The 12,875-nt window shown below is 56.1% G+C and overlaps 1 protein-coding gene across 2 annotated transcripts; it reads left to right on the forward strand.

Annotated features, from left to right (window-relative positions):
• The first annotated feature begins 683 nt into the window (after positions 1–683).
• Positions 684–10,099, forward strand: ASB10 (ankyrin repeat and SOCS box containing 10). 2 transcript variants are annotated; one of them, XM_045864035.3, is made up of 6 exons: positions 684–1,056; positions 1,854–2,121; positions 5,387–5,906; positions 9,047–9,160; positions 9,460–9,645; positions 9,779–10,099. In XM_045864035.3, the coding sequence occupies exons 1-5, from the start codon at positions 786–788 to the stop codon at positions 9,643–9,645; spliced, it is 1,359 nt and encodes a 452-aa protein (XP_045719991.1). In that variant the 5' UTR covers positions 684–785; the 3' UTR covers positions 9,779–10,099. The 2 variants fall into 2 exon arrangements, with proteins under 2 accessions (XP_045719991.1, XP_064431790.1); XM_064575720.1 differs by lacking the exon at positions 684–1,056 and adding an exon at positions 1,237–1,690.
• Positions 10,100–12,875: the final 2,776 nt, after the last annotated feature.

Here is a 12,875-nt window from a genome sequence, read left to right on the forward strand (position 1 = left end):
CCCCTCTAACGTTGGCAGGTAGGGGTGGGAGATGGGGGGTCAGCACCCAGGGTGGGCACTGGGAGTTTCTATTGCTGCCTGTGGGCCAAGCCCTCTCTCCCCAAGGCAGAAGTCTGTCTTCCAGAGAACACCTGGAAGGAAAGCCTCATGGAGTGGGGCCTTTTCTGCCATTCGTCACAACTGTGGAGCCTTTCCTTGGGTTTGGGAGGGGGAAGGTGCAGGGCTAATTTGGGAGGGCAGGAAAAATCGCCCGGCACCCACATGCCCTCCCTCTGGGATCAGAGCCCAAGCCGCTGGAGGCTGGCTTGGTGAAGCACAGGATAGATGACGAAGAGTATGAAATGGCAGCTTGAGAGCCCCCACTCCCCACCCCCACCCCCATTCTAGTCCCGGATCTGACACAAGTTGTCACACCTTGGGCAAATGGCTTTCCACACCCAGGCTCCATGTTCCTTTACCTGTGAAACTGCAGGTTGGCTACCACGATCTGGGCGATCCCTTTCAAGCCTGAGGGCCGTCAACTCCAGGGTGAACTCAGGGTTGGAGGGCTTGAGCCTCACTCTGTTCTCCAGCTCCTCCCTAATGCCCACTCCAGCCTGAGGCCGCCTTCCCTGGGACGGGCAGCTAGGACAGCTGGGGCTATTTACAGCATGGCCTACGTGCACTCACTGCCCCTCCCACACTAGGCCTCTGCCTGGCTCGGGCCCGGTGCCTGCCCGACCAGTCGGTCAGTGGCATCTCCCTGCGTCCTGCTTCTTCGGCTCCCTCTCTCCCGGAGATTGGCTATGCCTGGGAGAAGGAGCTCCCCTCCCCGCTGGGGACGCCGTGTGGGGTGCCTTCCTTCTGCCCTGGCCTGCCGGGTCTGGGGGTCCCAGGCCTGTCCAGCCTGGGAGCCAACTCGGCGGTCGCCACTACTGTGCCGTGACATGGCCTTGCAGAATGCGCTGTACACCGGAGCCCTGGAGAGGTTACAGGAGCTGTTTCCCCCACATAGCACAGCCGACCTGCTGCTGGAGTCCCGGGCCGCCGAGCCTCGCTGGAGCAGCCACCAGAGGGGTGAGGGACTCTGGGGCTGGAGGGCTAAGGGCCAGGGGCCTGGGCTGACCCTGTCAGATACAGAGTTACCAAGTGCTTGAGAAAGAGGAGAAGCGTCTGGCTACGTCTCCCCTACCCAGAGGCTTGCCTAAGCCTTGGCCAGGGAGTGAAGTCATGTGGAGCCCAGAATAGCTTCTGCTAAACCGCGTGGCCGGGTCAGGCTCCACTCAGGGACACAGAGACCCTCTCCCGCCCTCTGTCCCTGTTCCCCTCCTCTTCTTCCTCTCTCTGCCTCTGACCCCTCCTTCTCCCACTCCTCTTCCCACATGCTCGTACTCTGTCCTCATGAGCTGGTCCCCAGAAGAATGCAGGGAGCAGGGAGAACCCCCCAGTGACAGACACGCCCTCTGTGCCAGGCTGGTGGAGAAGCCCAACAGAGGGTCTGCCGAGCACCCAGAGTCTGGCCCGGGACCCATCGTCACCCGGACGGCCTCGGGACCTGCCCTGGCCTTCTGGCAGGCCGTGCTGGCCGGGGACGTGGGCTCTGTCTCCCACATCCTCGCCGATTCCAGCACTGGCCTGACTCCGGATTCCATCTTTGATACCAGCGACCCAGAGCGATGGAGGGATTTCCGCTTCAACATCCGCGCTCTGAGTACGGGCCAGGGGCACCGGGGAGGGGGGCATCTGAGAGGGAGAGGGGAGGCTGGGGACGGAGCTCTGGGCTCCCTCTTCCCAGCCTCTGCCCATCTCCCCTGTTGCCTGGCCGCTCTTTGCCTCCCTCCAGGGTCTGAGGCCCATGTCCCCTCTCTCCCTAGGACTCTGGTCTCTGACGTACGAAGAGGAGCTGACCACCCCGCTGCATGTGGCCGCCAGCCGGGGCCACACGGAAGTTCTGCAGCTGCTGCTGAGGCGGCGAGCAAGGCCTGACAGCGCCCCTGGGGGCCGCACCGCCCTGCACGAAGCCTGTGCCGCGGGCCACGCTGCCTGTGTCCACGCGCTGCTGGTGGCTGGAGCCGACCCCAGCATCCCCGACCAGGATGGAAAACTCCCCTTGCACCTCTGCCAGGGGGCCGGCACCCTTGAGTGAGTGACCCCCAGTCCAGCCCCCATTCTAGTCTTGGGGCCAGGCAGAGCCATGACCTCAGGGAGGACGAGCGAGCCCGTCAGGGGCTGGCAGGCCCGCTGAGCTCAGCTCAGGTGGGGAGTCAGGATGTGATTACCCCCCAAACCCTCCTACCACTGGCCCTGGAACTTTGGAATGGCCTGTACTTGGGACAGTTTCTGCTTCCCCAGGGTGTAAAAGGACTGTGGCAGGGACCCAGCTGCAGAGCCTGTGTTGGGAAGTTGTCTGGACCCATTATGGGGAGGTGGTATACTGTAAAGTGTTAATTTTTCTGAGTCTATCCTGTGTTCCAGGCCTTGTGCTAGGTACAGCGGTGACTGAGGCATAATGCTGCCCTCAGGGAGCTGACAGTCCAGGAAAGGAGAGCAGCCCCCAGTTAGGGCTTGCATTGATCCCTGTGGACAGGTCTAGCATTTCCCTGTTGGTGGGTACCCTCAGATAAATGGGCCTAGGGATGGAACTCAACTAACTAAACTCACAAGAAACTGATAGATATACCCATGTTTCAATATATTATTTAGTGTAGGGAAAATTCCTTTATTATGACCCAAATAATTATGCCGTATGTGTAGGGAGACTTGGGGGACGAGTCCTCACTCAATTTTTTAAAGAAGATTTTATTTATTTATTTGACAGAGAGAGAGAGCACAAGCAGGGGGAGCAGCAGGAGAGGGAGAAGCAGGGAGCCCTATGCGAGGCTCGATCCTAGGACCCTGGAATCATGACCTGAACCGAAGGCAGACGCTTACCCAACCAGGCGCCCCCTCACTCAATTTTTTGATGAGCGTGGAATCCTGGCAAAGGGACCCTTGGCAGATCTATGAACTAACTGTACATGCAGTAGAGGCCCTCCCTCTACAGACTGCGCACCTGACAAATTTCACATCTTGCTCCGGAATGGTGCCAAATTTTTATCCCTTTCATCATGAGCTGGTTAACCTCCTGTTAACCTCATCATCCTTCAGCAGACTCCATTGACTTATTATGGTCAAAGATGTATTCTATCCCAGTGTGTCCCAATAGAATACAATGTGAGCCACGTATGTAATTTAAAATTTTTTAGTGGCCTTATCAAAAAAATGAACAATAATGGGGCACCTGGCTGACTCAGTCAGTAGAGCGTGGGACTCTTGCTCTCGGGGTTGTGAGTTTGAGCCCCATAGTGGGTGTAGAGATGACTTAAATGTAAAATCTTAAAAAAAATAGAAAAAGATGAAATTAATTTTTTAAATTCTGGTAAAATACATATAACAAAATTTACCATCTTGACCGTTTCTAAAGGCACAGTTCAGTGGCACTAAGCAGGTTTACATTGTCAGGTAACCGTCACCACCATCCTTCTCATGAACATTTTAAATTTTATAAAACAAATTCTGGGGCACATGGGTGGTTCAGTTGGTTAACCATCTGCCTTTGGCCCAGGTCATGATCCCGGGGTCCTGGGATCGAGTTCCGTGTCGGGCTCCCTGCTCGGCAGGGAGCCTGCTTCTCCCTCTCCCTCTGCTGCTCCCCCTGCTTGTGCTCTCTCTATCAAATGAATAAATAAAATCTTTTTTAAAAATCTTAAAAAAAACAACCCTGAAATTCTGTCCTCACCGAACAAAAGCTTCTCATTCCTCTCTCCCTCCAGCTTGTGACAGCCACCATTCTTCTGGTTTCCAGAATTTGACGATTCTAGGTACCCCATACAAGTGGAATCACAGGGCATTTGTCCTTTTGTGATCGCTTCTTTCACTCAGCACGATATCCTCAGGGTTCATCCATGTTGCAGCAGGTGTCAGGATATCCTCCCTTTTCCAGGCTAAATAAGATCCCATTGTCTGTAGATGCTACATTTTATCCACTCATCAGCTGATGAACACTTAGATTGCTTTCTTTCACATTTTGGCTGTTGTGATTAGTGCTGCGGTGAACATGGGTGTACAAATATCTCTGAAATGGGTGAAATTAATTTTAATAATATCTTTTATTTAACCCAGTATATCCAAAACGTTGCTACTTCAACATGTAATCAACATAAAGAACTAATGAGATATTTTACGTTCTCTTTTTTGTACCAAGTCTTCAAAATTGGTGTGTATTTTAACACTCACGGCATGTCTCAATTAGACATTGTCATAATCCAAGTGCTCGATAGCCATGTGTGATTGGTGCCCCTGTATCAGACAACACAGCTCTATACAATCCCGCATTTTTGGTTCTGGCCATGTTCTAGCCCAGCCTCATGGAGACCACACCCAGTGAGAATCATTCTTTCCTTTCCCGCGTAAACAGAAGTATTTTTTTAAATTATTATGGATAGAGCCTGGGTGGCTCAGTCGTTAAGCGTCTGCCTTCAGCTCAGGTCATGATCCCAGAGTCCTGGGATCGAGTCCCGCATCGGGCTCCCTGCTCTGTGGAAGCCTGCTTCTCCCTTTCCCACTCCCCCTGCTTGTGTTCCTGCTCTCGCTATCTCTCTCTCTGTCAAATAAATAAATAAAATCTTTAAAAAAAATTATTATGGATAATTTTAAACATGTAGAAAGGTGGGCAGGATAATACGATGGGCCCCCCTGATCCATCACTACCCACCCTCAAGGGCTGCCGTCATGGTCTTTCCAGGCACCATGCTGCTCACAACTTCATTAGGTCCAGGTATTAGCAAGTATCCCCATTCTTCAGATGCGGACACTAGCTCCAAGAGGCTAAGTTCCGTTCGCCTTGAATTTCCATGTTCACGTTCTTACAGGCACACACGACCTTCTGTGAGGGCCGTCTTGGAGCAAATCTGGCTGGCCAATTTTGGTTTTGTTGCTCTTTCTCCCGTGCCCCCAATTCCATCCACACCCACAGCCAGCCCCCCCCCCCCACTTCCTAGCTGCGTGAATGTGGGCCAGGTCCTCACACCCTCGGGGCTCAGTTTCCTCCTCGGGACCTAGGATGGAACAAGTCAGTTCGTGTAGAGCCCTCAGAAGGGCTCCTGTTCTCACTGCCTGAGGGCTGCACGTGACTTTCACCCCCATGAAGACTTTAGGGCACCGCTCCTGCAGGGAGCACGCGGGCTTGAAGAGAAGGCTTTGCTGACCCTGCAGCGCGCGGCTGGGATGACTAGTGACCGGCAGGATGGAAGGGGAGGGGCAGACAGAAGCAGGAGCCGCCCAAGAACTGCCCCCAGGTTTGCCCTGCTCAGACTGGTAGGAGTGGAGGGCCCTATTTTCCTCCCCACCACCGTCTCGCCCTTCCCAGGTGTGCGGAGCTGCTCCTGAGGTTTGGGGCGAAAGTGGATGGTCGGTCTGAGGAGGAGGAGGAGACCCCTTTGCATGTGGCCGCCCGGCTGGGCCGTGTGGAGCTGGCAGACCTGCTTCTGAGACGGGGGGCATGCCCTGATGCCCGTAATGCCGAAGGCTGGACCCCACTGCTGGCTGCCTGTGACATCCGCTGCACGTCCCCCGCCGACGCTGAGGCCACCACCGCCAGCTGCCTCCAGCTCTGCTCTCTGTTGCTCTCAGCCGGAGCCGATGCGGATGCTGCTGACCAGGACAAGCGACGGCCCCTGCACCTGGCCTGTCGCCGCGGCCACGCGGCCGTCGTGGAGCTGCTCCTATCCTGCGGCGTCTGCACCAATGCCATGGACTATGGGGGACACACGGCCCTGCACTATGCTCTGCAGGGCCCAGCTGCGGCCCTGGCCCAGAGCCCAGAGCACACGGTGCGAGCTTTGCTCAACCACGGTGCTGTCCGCGTCTGGCCTGGGGCCCTCCCCAAGGTATGGGGCTGGGGCCAGAGGGAGGGCCGTGAGGGTGAGGGGAGGGGAGACGCGGACCTGCTCCCACTCACTCCAGATGCAGCCTCCAACCCTTGAGCACACGAGTAAGTTCTCCTTTCATCAAGTAAGCAAAGCCCAAAAGGGGGCAAAGGCAAGGACGGAGACCGGCAGGAGGGGTGTGTGTGTGTAGGTATGTATGCACGTGTGCATACACGGGCTCCCGCGTGCATATGCACGCATGTGTGCATGCACAAGTGTATGTGTGTGTGTTGAAGGTGGCCTGAGCGCAGGAGGTCAGATTATCATGCATCTGAAAAGACAGGAGCCAGGACTGATGTGGGCGTCAGGGAGTTGTTTCTTCATCTGGGGAGCGAGCTGATGAGAGGAACATGCAGGAAGCTCAGCCTGGCAGTGGGATCCATTCAGTGAGACACTCTGCACAGGAGAGGCTCCCCCAGGGCAGAGCGATGAGCCTGGGTCATGAGGTTCAAAGCTTCCTGACCTTTTGCAGACAGACATAGTCCTTGTTTCTGAGAGCTTAGCATCACCCAGACCAGCAGCTGCTATCCTGGCACCAGAGAAAAAGCCTTTCACTGTCAATTTCCTGGCTGTATCTCATTTTATTAACATATTCCCAAAGTGGGTTCAACTTGAAGACCTGTGCTCCTAGATGCCCTCACGGGGGGCCCTGTCCCATACTGTGTCGTATCTGGAGGGGGCCATATAATGTCCAAGGGTGCTGGGACTGGGATGGGGACCGCTGTTCTCTGAGGAGCTGGGTCAGAACGGATACAGGGTAGCAGGCTGTGGGCAGATCCTTCTGCGCCATCTCGGGGCTTGAACTGTCCAGCCCTGCCCGGTCCTGGACACTCCTCTCCTGTCCCTGCCTTTCGCCTCCACTCACAAACCTAGAAGCATCTGTCTAGATTCCTAAGCAAGACCAAATAATTAAACAGCCCGAGAGTTCGGCAGATTGGTCTCCCCTTTGGGAAAATACAAGAAAATCAACAATTAACACTAATTAATCTCCTATTAACACCAGATAATTAGGAGACGAGCAATTCCCTGTAATCTGACAGTGGCTCTGACAGCTAATGATTTCCCCTTTGGGGAGGGGGTGGGAGGAGGAGGCAGAGTAGCAGAAGGATTTCCCAGGACCCCACTGCCCACCCCCGCCCCCAGCCCCGATCTGCCCTGCCTTCGGGACCAAGGGGGCCCGCACAGCCAAGTGCCCCATTCCTCCCCTTCGATTGGGTGCCGCGTCCCAGGTGATGGAAAAGTTCAGGAGGGAGTCTTCCTCCATCTCCTGCAATCCACAGCTGCTCCACGCTTGGCTGAGGTGCCTGTCTCCCTGCAAGGAGTCATCGGTGATCGCTGCCAGCCTCAGCCAGCTCTCCAGGAGCCACTGGGCACTCAGGAAACCTGCAGCCAGGGTCTGGTCTGATGCTTGTTCCTGTGACTATAGGCAAGTCACTGGAACGCTCTGAACGCATGCTCTTTGCAAGAATTATAGCTTCTAGCGAACAGTGATAAAAAGCTGTAGGAGCCCCGTGGGTTAACAGTGGGAGTGAGCACAGCCCTGACCACCACCAGACACTGTTCTATGGTGAGGTAGCTACGGCATAAGTGACGCCCAAGAGTGCAGGCTCCGGAGCCTGGCACACCAGCCACGTGACCCTTGGCAAGTTGCTTAATCTCTCCGGGCCTCAGTTTCCTCGTGTGTAACACAGGGGCATAAGAGTGTGCCTACTTCATAGGGTTAGGATGAGAACTGAGCTCATACACGTAAAGCCCTTTCAACAGGGCCTAACCTAGAGTTAGCTCATGTTCTTCTAAGTTAAATAATGTGTGGGAAAGCTGCTGGGCATTATGCCAACGTAGGGAGAGAGAGGTGCTGGTTGAAGAGCCGCAGGAAGCTTCCTGGAGCAGAGGGGACTTGGGATGGGCAGGCCTTGGAGATGGAGGAGGAGGAAAGCATAGGTATTCCAGGCAGAGGACAGAGGCAGGAATCAACGTGGGCTAGGAGGCACAGAGAGACCCCTCCTGAACAGCAGATAGACGTGACCTGCCTGTTCTTTCCTAGACCTAAGGAGGAGTAAATCAGAGACCCGCTCTGGGCAGACGGGATGGGGCAGCCACAGTGAGCACTGCTGAGTTGCAGGGCAAGAAGCAGAGGGGGCTCCGGGTGTGTGAGATGCTTTCCCCAGGGGCCCTGCTCCCCTGGCCCAGCAGCAGCCAGCCCATGCAACACTCCCAGCCTGCCAGGCAGTGGGGCTCCTTGTAGGCAGGGGGTTTTAAAGCCCCCAGTGCTGCATGCAAGTGTATGTGGGGAGAGGGGTGCCATGTACAGGAATGCTGCCAGAAAGATAGTACTTAGCTGTTCTCAGATTTTCTAAAGGGTTTGTGGCCGCTGCTTATAGCTTGAGACACAGCCAGAGATGGAGTGGATGAAGCACGCATCTGCTTCTAGCCAGTACTTGCAGACACGAGTATGATGGCATCTGTGTGTCCAGGCCGGCTGAGGCTGTCTTTCTTTCCATGTGGACAGTCTCTGGCACGGGCTGCTCCCCCAGCATGGCTCAGCCTCCCCTGCAGTGGGTCACCTCCTCAGAGAGGCTTTTCTTGACCACCCATCTAGGACAGCACCCTCCCAACACACTCAGTCCCCAAGCCTACTTATTTTTCATTGTAACGGCTTATCTGTGGTTGTTTATGTGTTGATATTATTTTCTCCCACTGAAATAGACCTTCCCAGCTGAAAGGACCTGTCTGTCATCCTCACTGCTAGGTCCCCAGGGCTCAGCCTGTAGTGGCCCTTAGTAATTATTTACTAAATGAAGACGTGAAAGAATGAATCTGGCTCCAACTTGATCCCACCAGGTCTCTGCCGGCCTCTTCCCTTCTCTATGAATCCTCTCCTTGATGACCTCATTTTAACTTCATCGCAACTGCAAAGATCCTATTTCTAAAGAGGTCAGATTTATATGTCCTGGGGATTAGGACTTCAAGATATTTTGGGGGGGGACTCAATTCAGCCCACAGTAGCTGTTCTATCACTGTCTCGTCATCCTGTGCAGACCGGCTGGGGACCTGCAGCATGGGGGAGCCCCGGAAGCACTGATGCATCTCTGCCCCCCCAGGTGCTGGAGCGCTGGTGTGAGTCTCCGAGGACCATTGAGGTCCTGATGAACACCTACAGTATCATGCAGCTTCCCGAGGAGGCCGTGGCCCTGGTGCCTCCTGAAATACTGCAGGTCAGGTTCCAAGACCCTGAACACACGCTCACTCAGCCTGGCCCCAAAGGACTCCACTGCCTACAGGGAAGCTCTGTTGGGTCCCCTACCCTGCCCCAGAGAAACGACCCAGAGACCCGCTCATGTCCCAGAAGAAGAAGAAAACACACAGAGTGAACACCCAAAACACTACTTCTAGAGGCTCCTGTAGACACCTGCTGGCCACCAGCCTCCCCTCCCCCCACCCCCCTGCCCGCTTTGGGAGGAAAGGGTGCCATTTGTCCAAGGCTGCCTCACTGAGCCCCTCATTCTGTCCCCAGAAGCACCACCGTTTCTATTCCTCCCTTTTCGCCTTGGTGAGGCAGCCCAGATCGCTGCAGCATCTGAGCCGATGTGCGCTCCGTGCCCACCTGGCCGCCTGCCTGCCCCACGCCCTGCCCCGCCTTCCCCTGCCATCCCGCCTGCTCCGCTACCTGCAGCTGGATTTTGAGGACGTGCTCTACTAGGTGAGTGCCGGGTTCTGTGGGCATTTAGAGGGATGGGTAGGAGGCAAGAGAAGAGTTGGGGGCAGGGCCTTGGCCAGAACCAGCCAGCCTCCTGGACCTTGGGACCTCTCTGAATCCACGCCTCTCTTTCCAGATGTCTGTCCACTGCCTTTTGAGAGACCTGAAAGCAGATGCCCCAGGGGGCTCCAGTCTGCGGCTCTCCGCACCTCCAACCCAGGACTGAGCTGAACTGATTCGGGCCGAGGTGGCTCTGTCAGCAGGAGGTCCAGCTCCTCGGGCAGATGTGGATGCTGCCATCCCCACCCAGGAGAGAGAGACAGACCATTCAGCCAGGTGATGTCTAACAGAGAGACAACTGGCACTCATGGCAAGTGAGGCACTCCTCTTGGTGGTCTGAGGCACCCCTCCAGCCCATCCGATCCCTGTATGAGCATTAAAAATCTGCAGGCCTGTGTTTTTTGGTGCTGTCTCCCGCAGGCCTTCCTCTGAGCTGCTCACTCAGGGGACTCAGGATGGGCAGACTTAGGGGCCCCCTCACCCCGATCTGCCCTATGGCGCCAGCGGGGTCATCCTCCCCCTTTGGCATCTACCAGCTGTTGAGCCGCCCCAGGCAATGATGTGGCACAAGGGCCACCAGGTGAGTTAATGTCAGGACAACCAGCCAGAGGATAGGTGAGCAAACAGGCTTGGGTAGAGAAGAGCTACTGCAGGAATGAGGCAGTGCGGATGGTGGGACAAGATGGGAAAGGCAGCCTTGGGGTAGGGAGGTGAGGGGAAGAGCAAGAAGGCCAGTGAAAAGTGGGTGCAGGTGTCAGCCACCAGGGAGGGTAACCGTGGTTCAGGTGAGAGTGGAAGTTTCAGGTTTGGAAAAAACAACTCTAGCTACTGCCTGTCCTAGAGGTCAGGGAGCACCGGACGCACGCCTGGTTCCTGCCTCTCTTGGACTTAGCTTTGTGGCAGCCGGAGGAGGAGCTGAGCGTTACGTCCGGGGGCTCAGCCATTCGGTTGTGGAACTTAAATTTCTTCCCCTCTCTGGGCTCAAGTTGCTCACATCCGTAAGACAAGAAAGGAGAGAGTCCCTGAGGGTCTTTGCAGTGCCAGGTTTTTTAAGACCTTGCAGGTGGTCAGCACGCAGGAGTCGGTCTGCAGCCACGGTAGAAAGACGGAGCTGACCGGTGTCGCAGAGCAGCCAATCAAGTGCACTGTGGTCCGTGACGTCAAGGGTCGCCGGGCAGGTTTCCCAGGGCCCCAGAGTGCGCAAGCGCCGGTGTTCGCAACTTTCCCGCCAACTGCGGGAACGAGGCGGCGGGGGCGGGGCCTGGAGGACGCAGGCGGCGGGGGCGGGGCTGGCAGGGCGCGAAGCCCCAGAGGGCCTGGAGAGAGAAGCCTGGGAGAAGCGGGGCGGAGGTGAGTGGCCCCGGGGGTTCTCACCTGGTCTCACGGGCCCTGGGCTGACCCGCCCTGTGGGGCGTGACGGGAGGACGGGGCCGCCAGACGGAGGCCCGGCCCCTCGGCTCTGGCGACGCTGGTTAAGTCCTGAGCGCTCAGGCCCCAGGCACAGGCAGGGGATGCGAGACAGGGCTCGGGCAGCGATTTCCCCGGGGCTCGCGCCTGTGCCAGTTCCCCTCACCGTGTGGGGCCTCTCCCGGAGAGCCCGTCTCGTCCGGGGGCGGAGGCCTGGGAGAATGCCCCGTGGCCCATGTTGGGCAAGGGCTTACGTGCCCCTGTGGTCCAGGTGCCACGCACACAGGCCTGGCTCTCCAGTCCCCCCCGGAGTACCTTCTAGGGGGAGGGGACCCTAAGCAAATGGGCGGCAAGCTGCCGCTGTGCTAAGCCCTCTGAGGAATTCACACGGTGATTGCCAGCTTGCTCGGAGCTATTGGAGACTGGGTGACAGGGAAGCCGCCTCTTGGAGGAGGTGACATTTGACCTGAGGCCCAGGCCCGTGAGTGGAGTGGGGAAGAGCCCGGGAGTGCCCTGAACTGATGTAGGTTTGGAAAGATCTCTGAACGGCTTTGGGGAGAGGGGAGAGGCCAGGAAGAATCAAAGACCATTAGGGGGCTCCTGCTGAAGTCGAGTCCCCGGAGATGGGGAAGCAGGAGGCGAGACTTGGGACCCTGTTTGGAGACTGGAGGAGACATGCTGATGGACTGGATGTGGGGGCTGAGGGAAAGTGTAATCCAGGATGAGACTCAGTGTTTGGGCTGAACAACTGGGTGGATGGTGGTGCTAATTACTAAGGTGGGGAAGATGAGCAAGGGGCAGGTGGGGGAGGAATGAGGCGGTCACTCTGGGAGGTATGAAGTCGGAGCTGTCTATTACACATCTCAAAGAGGCTAGGCTACAAGGTCGTTTAGATCTAGAAATCTGGAATTCAGAGACAAGGTCAGGTCTGGGGATATAAATGGGATCGTTGGCATGTGAAAGATGTTGAAAGCTCTGTTCTAAGAGAATCCTGACTCTCGAGGGGATGACTTTCCTGAGAGAGTTGTTTTGCACTTTGATGGAAACTTTATTTAATCCCATCCACATCATTCATTTTGCTCCTCCTGAGTCCCAGGTTTTAGGCACTAGATCTACAGCTGTGAACGAGACCAGTTCCTGCCCTCAGTGAATTTCCCATCTAGTCTGAAAAACAAGGGTGTGAATCACTAGTTGAAATACAAGGGGCAATTAAGTGAATGCAAAAGACATGTGGGAGCAGGACCTGAGGGCGTGTAGGGGCAGGGACCTGGGCAGACTTCACAGGAGGTGGTTGCCTCTCCCAAAGTGGTAAGAAGGGAGAAGGATTTCTGACCACACCTGAGAGTACTGGATCTTCGGCAGGATGCCTTTTTAAGGAGGGTAGCAGTAAGGGAAGAAAGACGATGTAGAGTGGGCAATATCTGTGGCCCAGCCTCACCCGTTCTGCCATTAGCAGGCCGTGTTAGGAAGGTCCTTTCTGGGGTTAGACATCCACAGACACTCTTGCAAGCCAGGGAGCTTCCTCCCTAGCCTCCTGGCTGCGGGTCCCGCGAGCCCAGAACTTCTCCCCGGTAATTGCTTTCCGTAATGTGTTTGCTCCAAACCAATTTCACGCCTCCGTGAGGACTCCGCCCTGCACTGGAGGCGCGGACCTCCCCACCACCAACCTACCCACGTGTGACGCGTGCGCACACACAAACGGCACACATTTTACACAACAGATACACGGGGTTCAAGTAACTGGACACGAAAAATATACCCGAACC

This window comes from Mirounga angustirostris, unplaced genomic scaffold (genome assembly GCF_029215605.1).
Source record: "Mirounga angustirostris isolate CCGP_5_RB_7025 unplaced genomic scaffold, mMirAng1.0.hap1 SCAF_12, whole genome shotgun sequence".
Taxonomy (NCBI): Eukaryota; Metazoa; Chordata; class Mammalia; order Carnivora; family Phocidae; genus Mirounga; species Mirounga angustirostris.

Excerpts from the sequence above, each read along its gene's own strand:
- ASB10 (XM_064575720.1), top strand. The coding sequence starts at position 1,381 with ATGAGCTGGTCCCCAGAAGAATGCAGGGAGCAGGGAGAACCCCCCAGT. Across the intron at positions 2,122-5,386 it reads CAGGGGGCCGGCACCCTTGA|GTGTGCGGAGCTGCTCCTGA; the intron begins GTGAGTGACCCC and ends CGCCCTTCCCAG. Across the intron at positions 9,161-9,459 it reads TGCCTCCTGAAATACTGCAG|AAGCACCACCGTTTCTATTC; the intron begins GTCAGGTTCCAA and ends TTCTGTCCCCAG.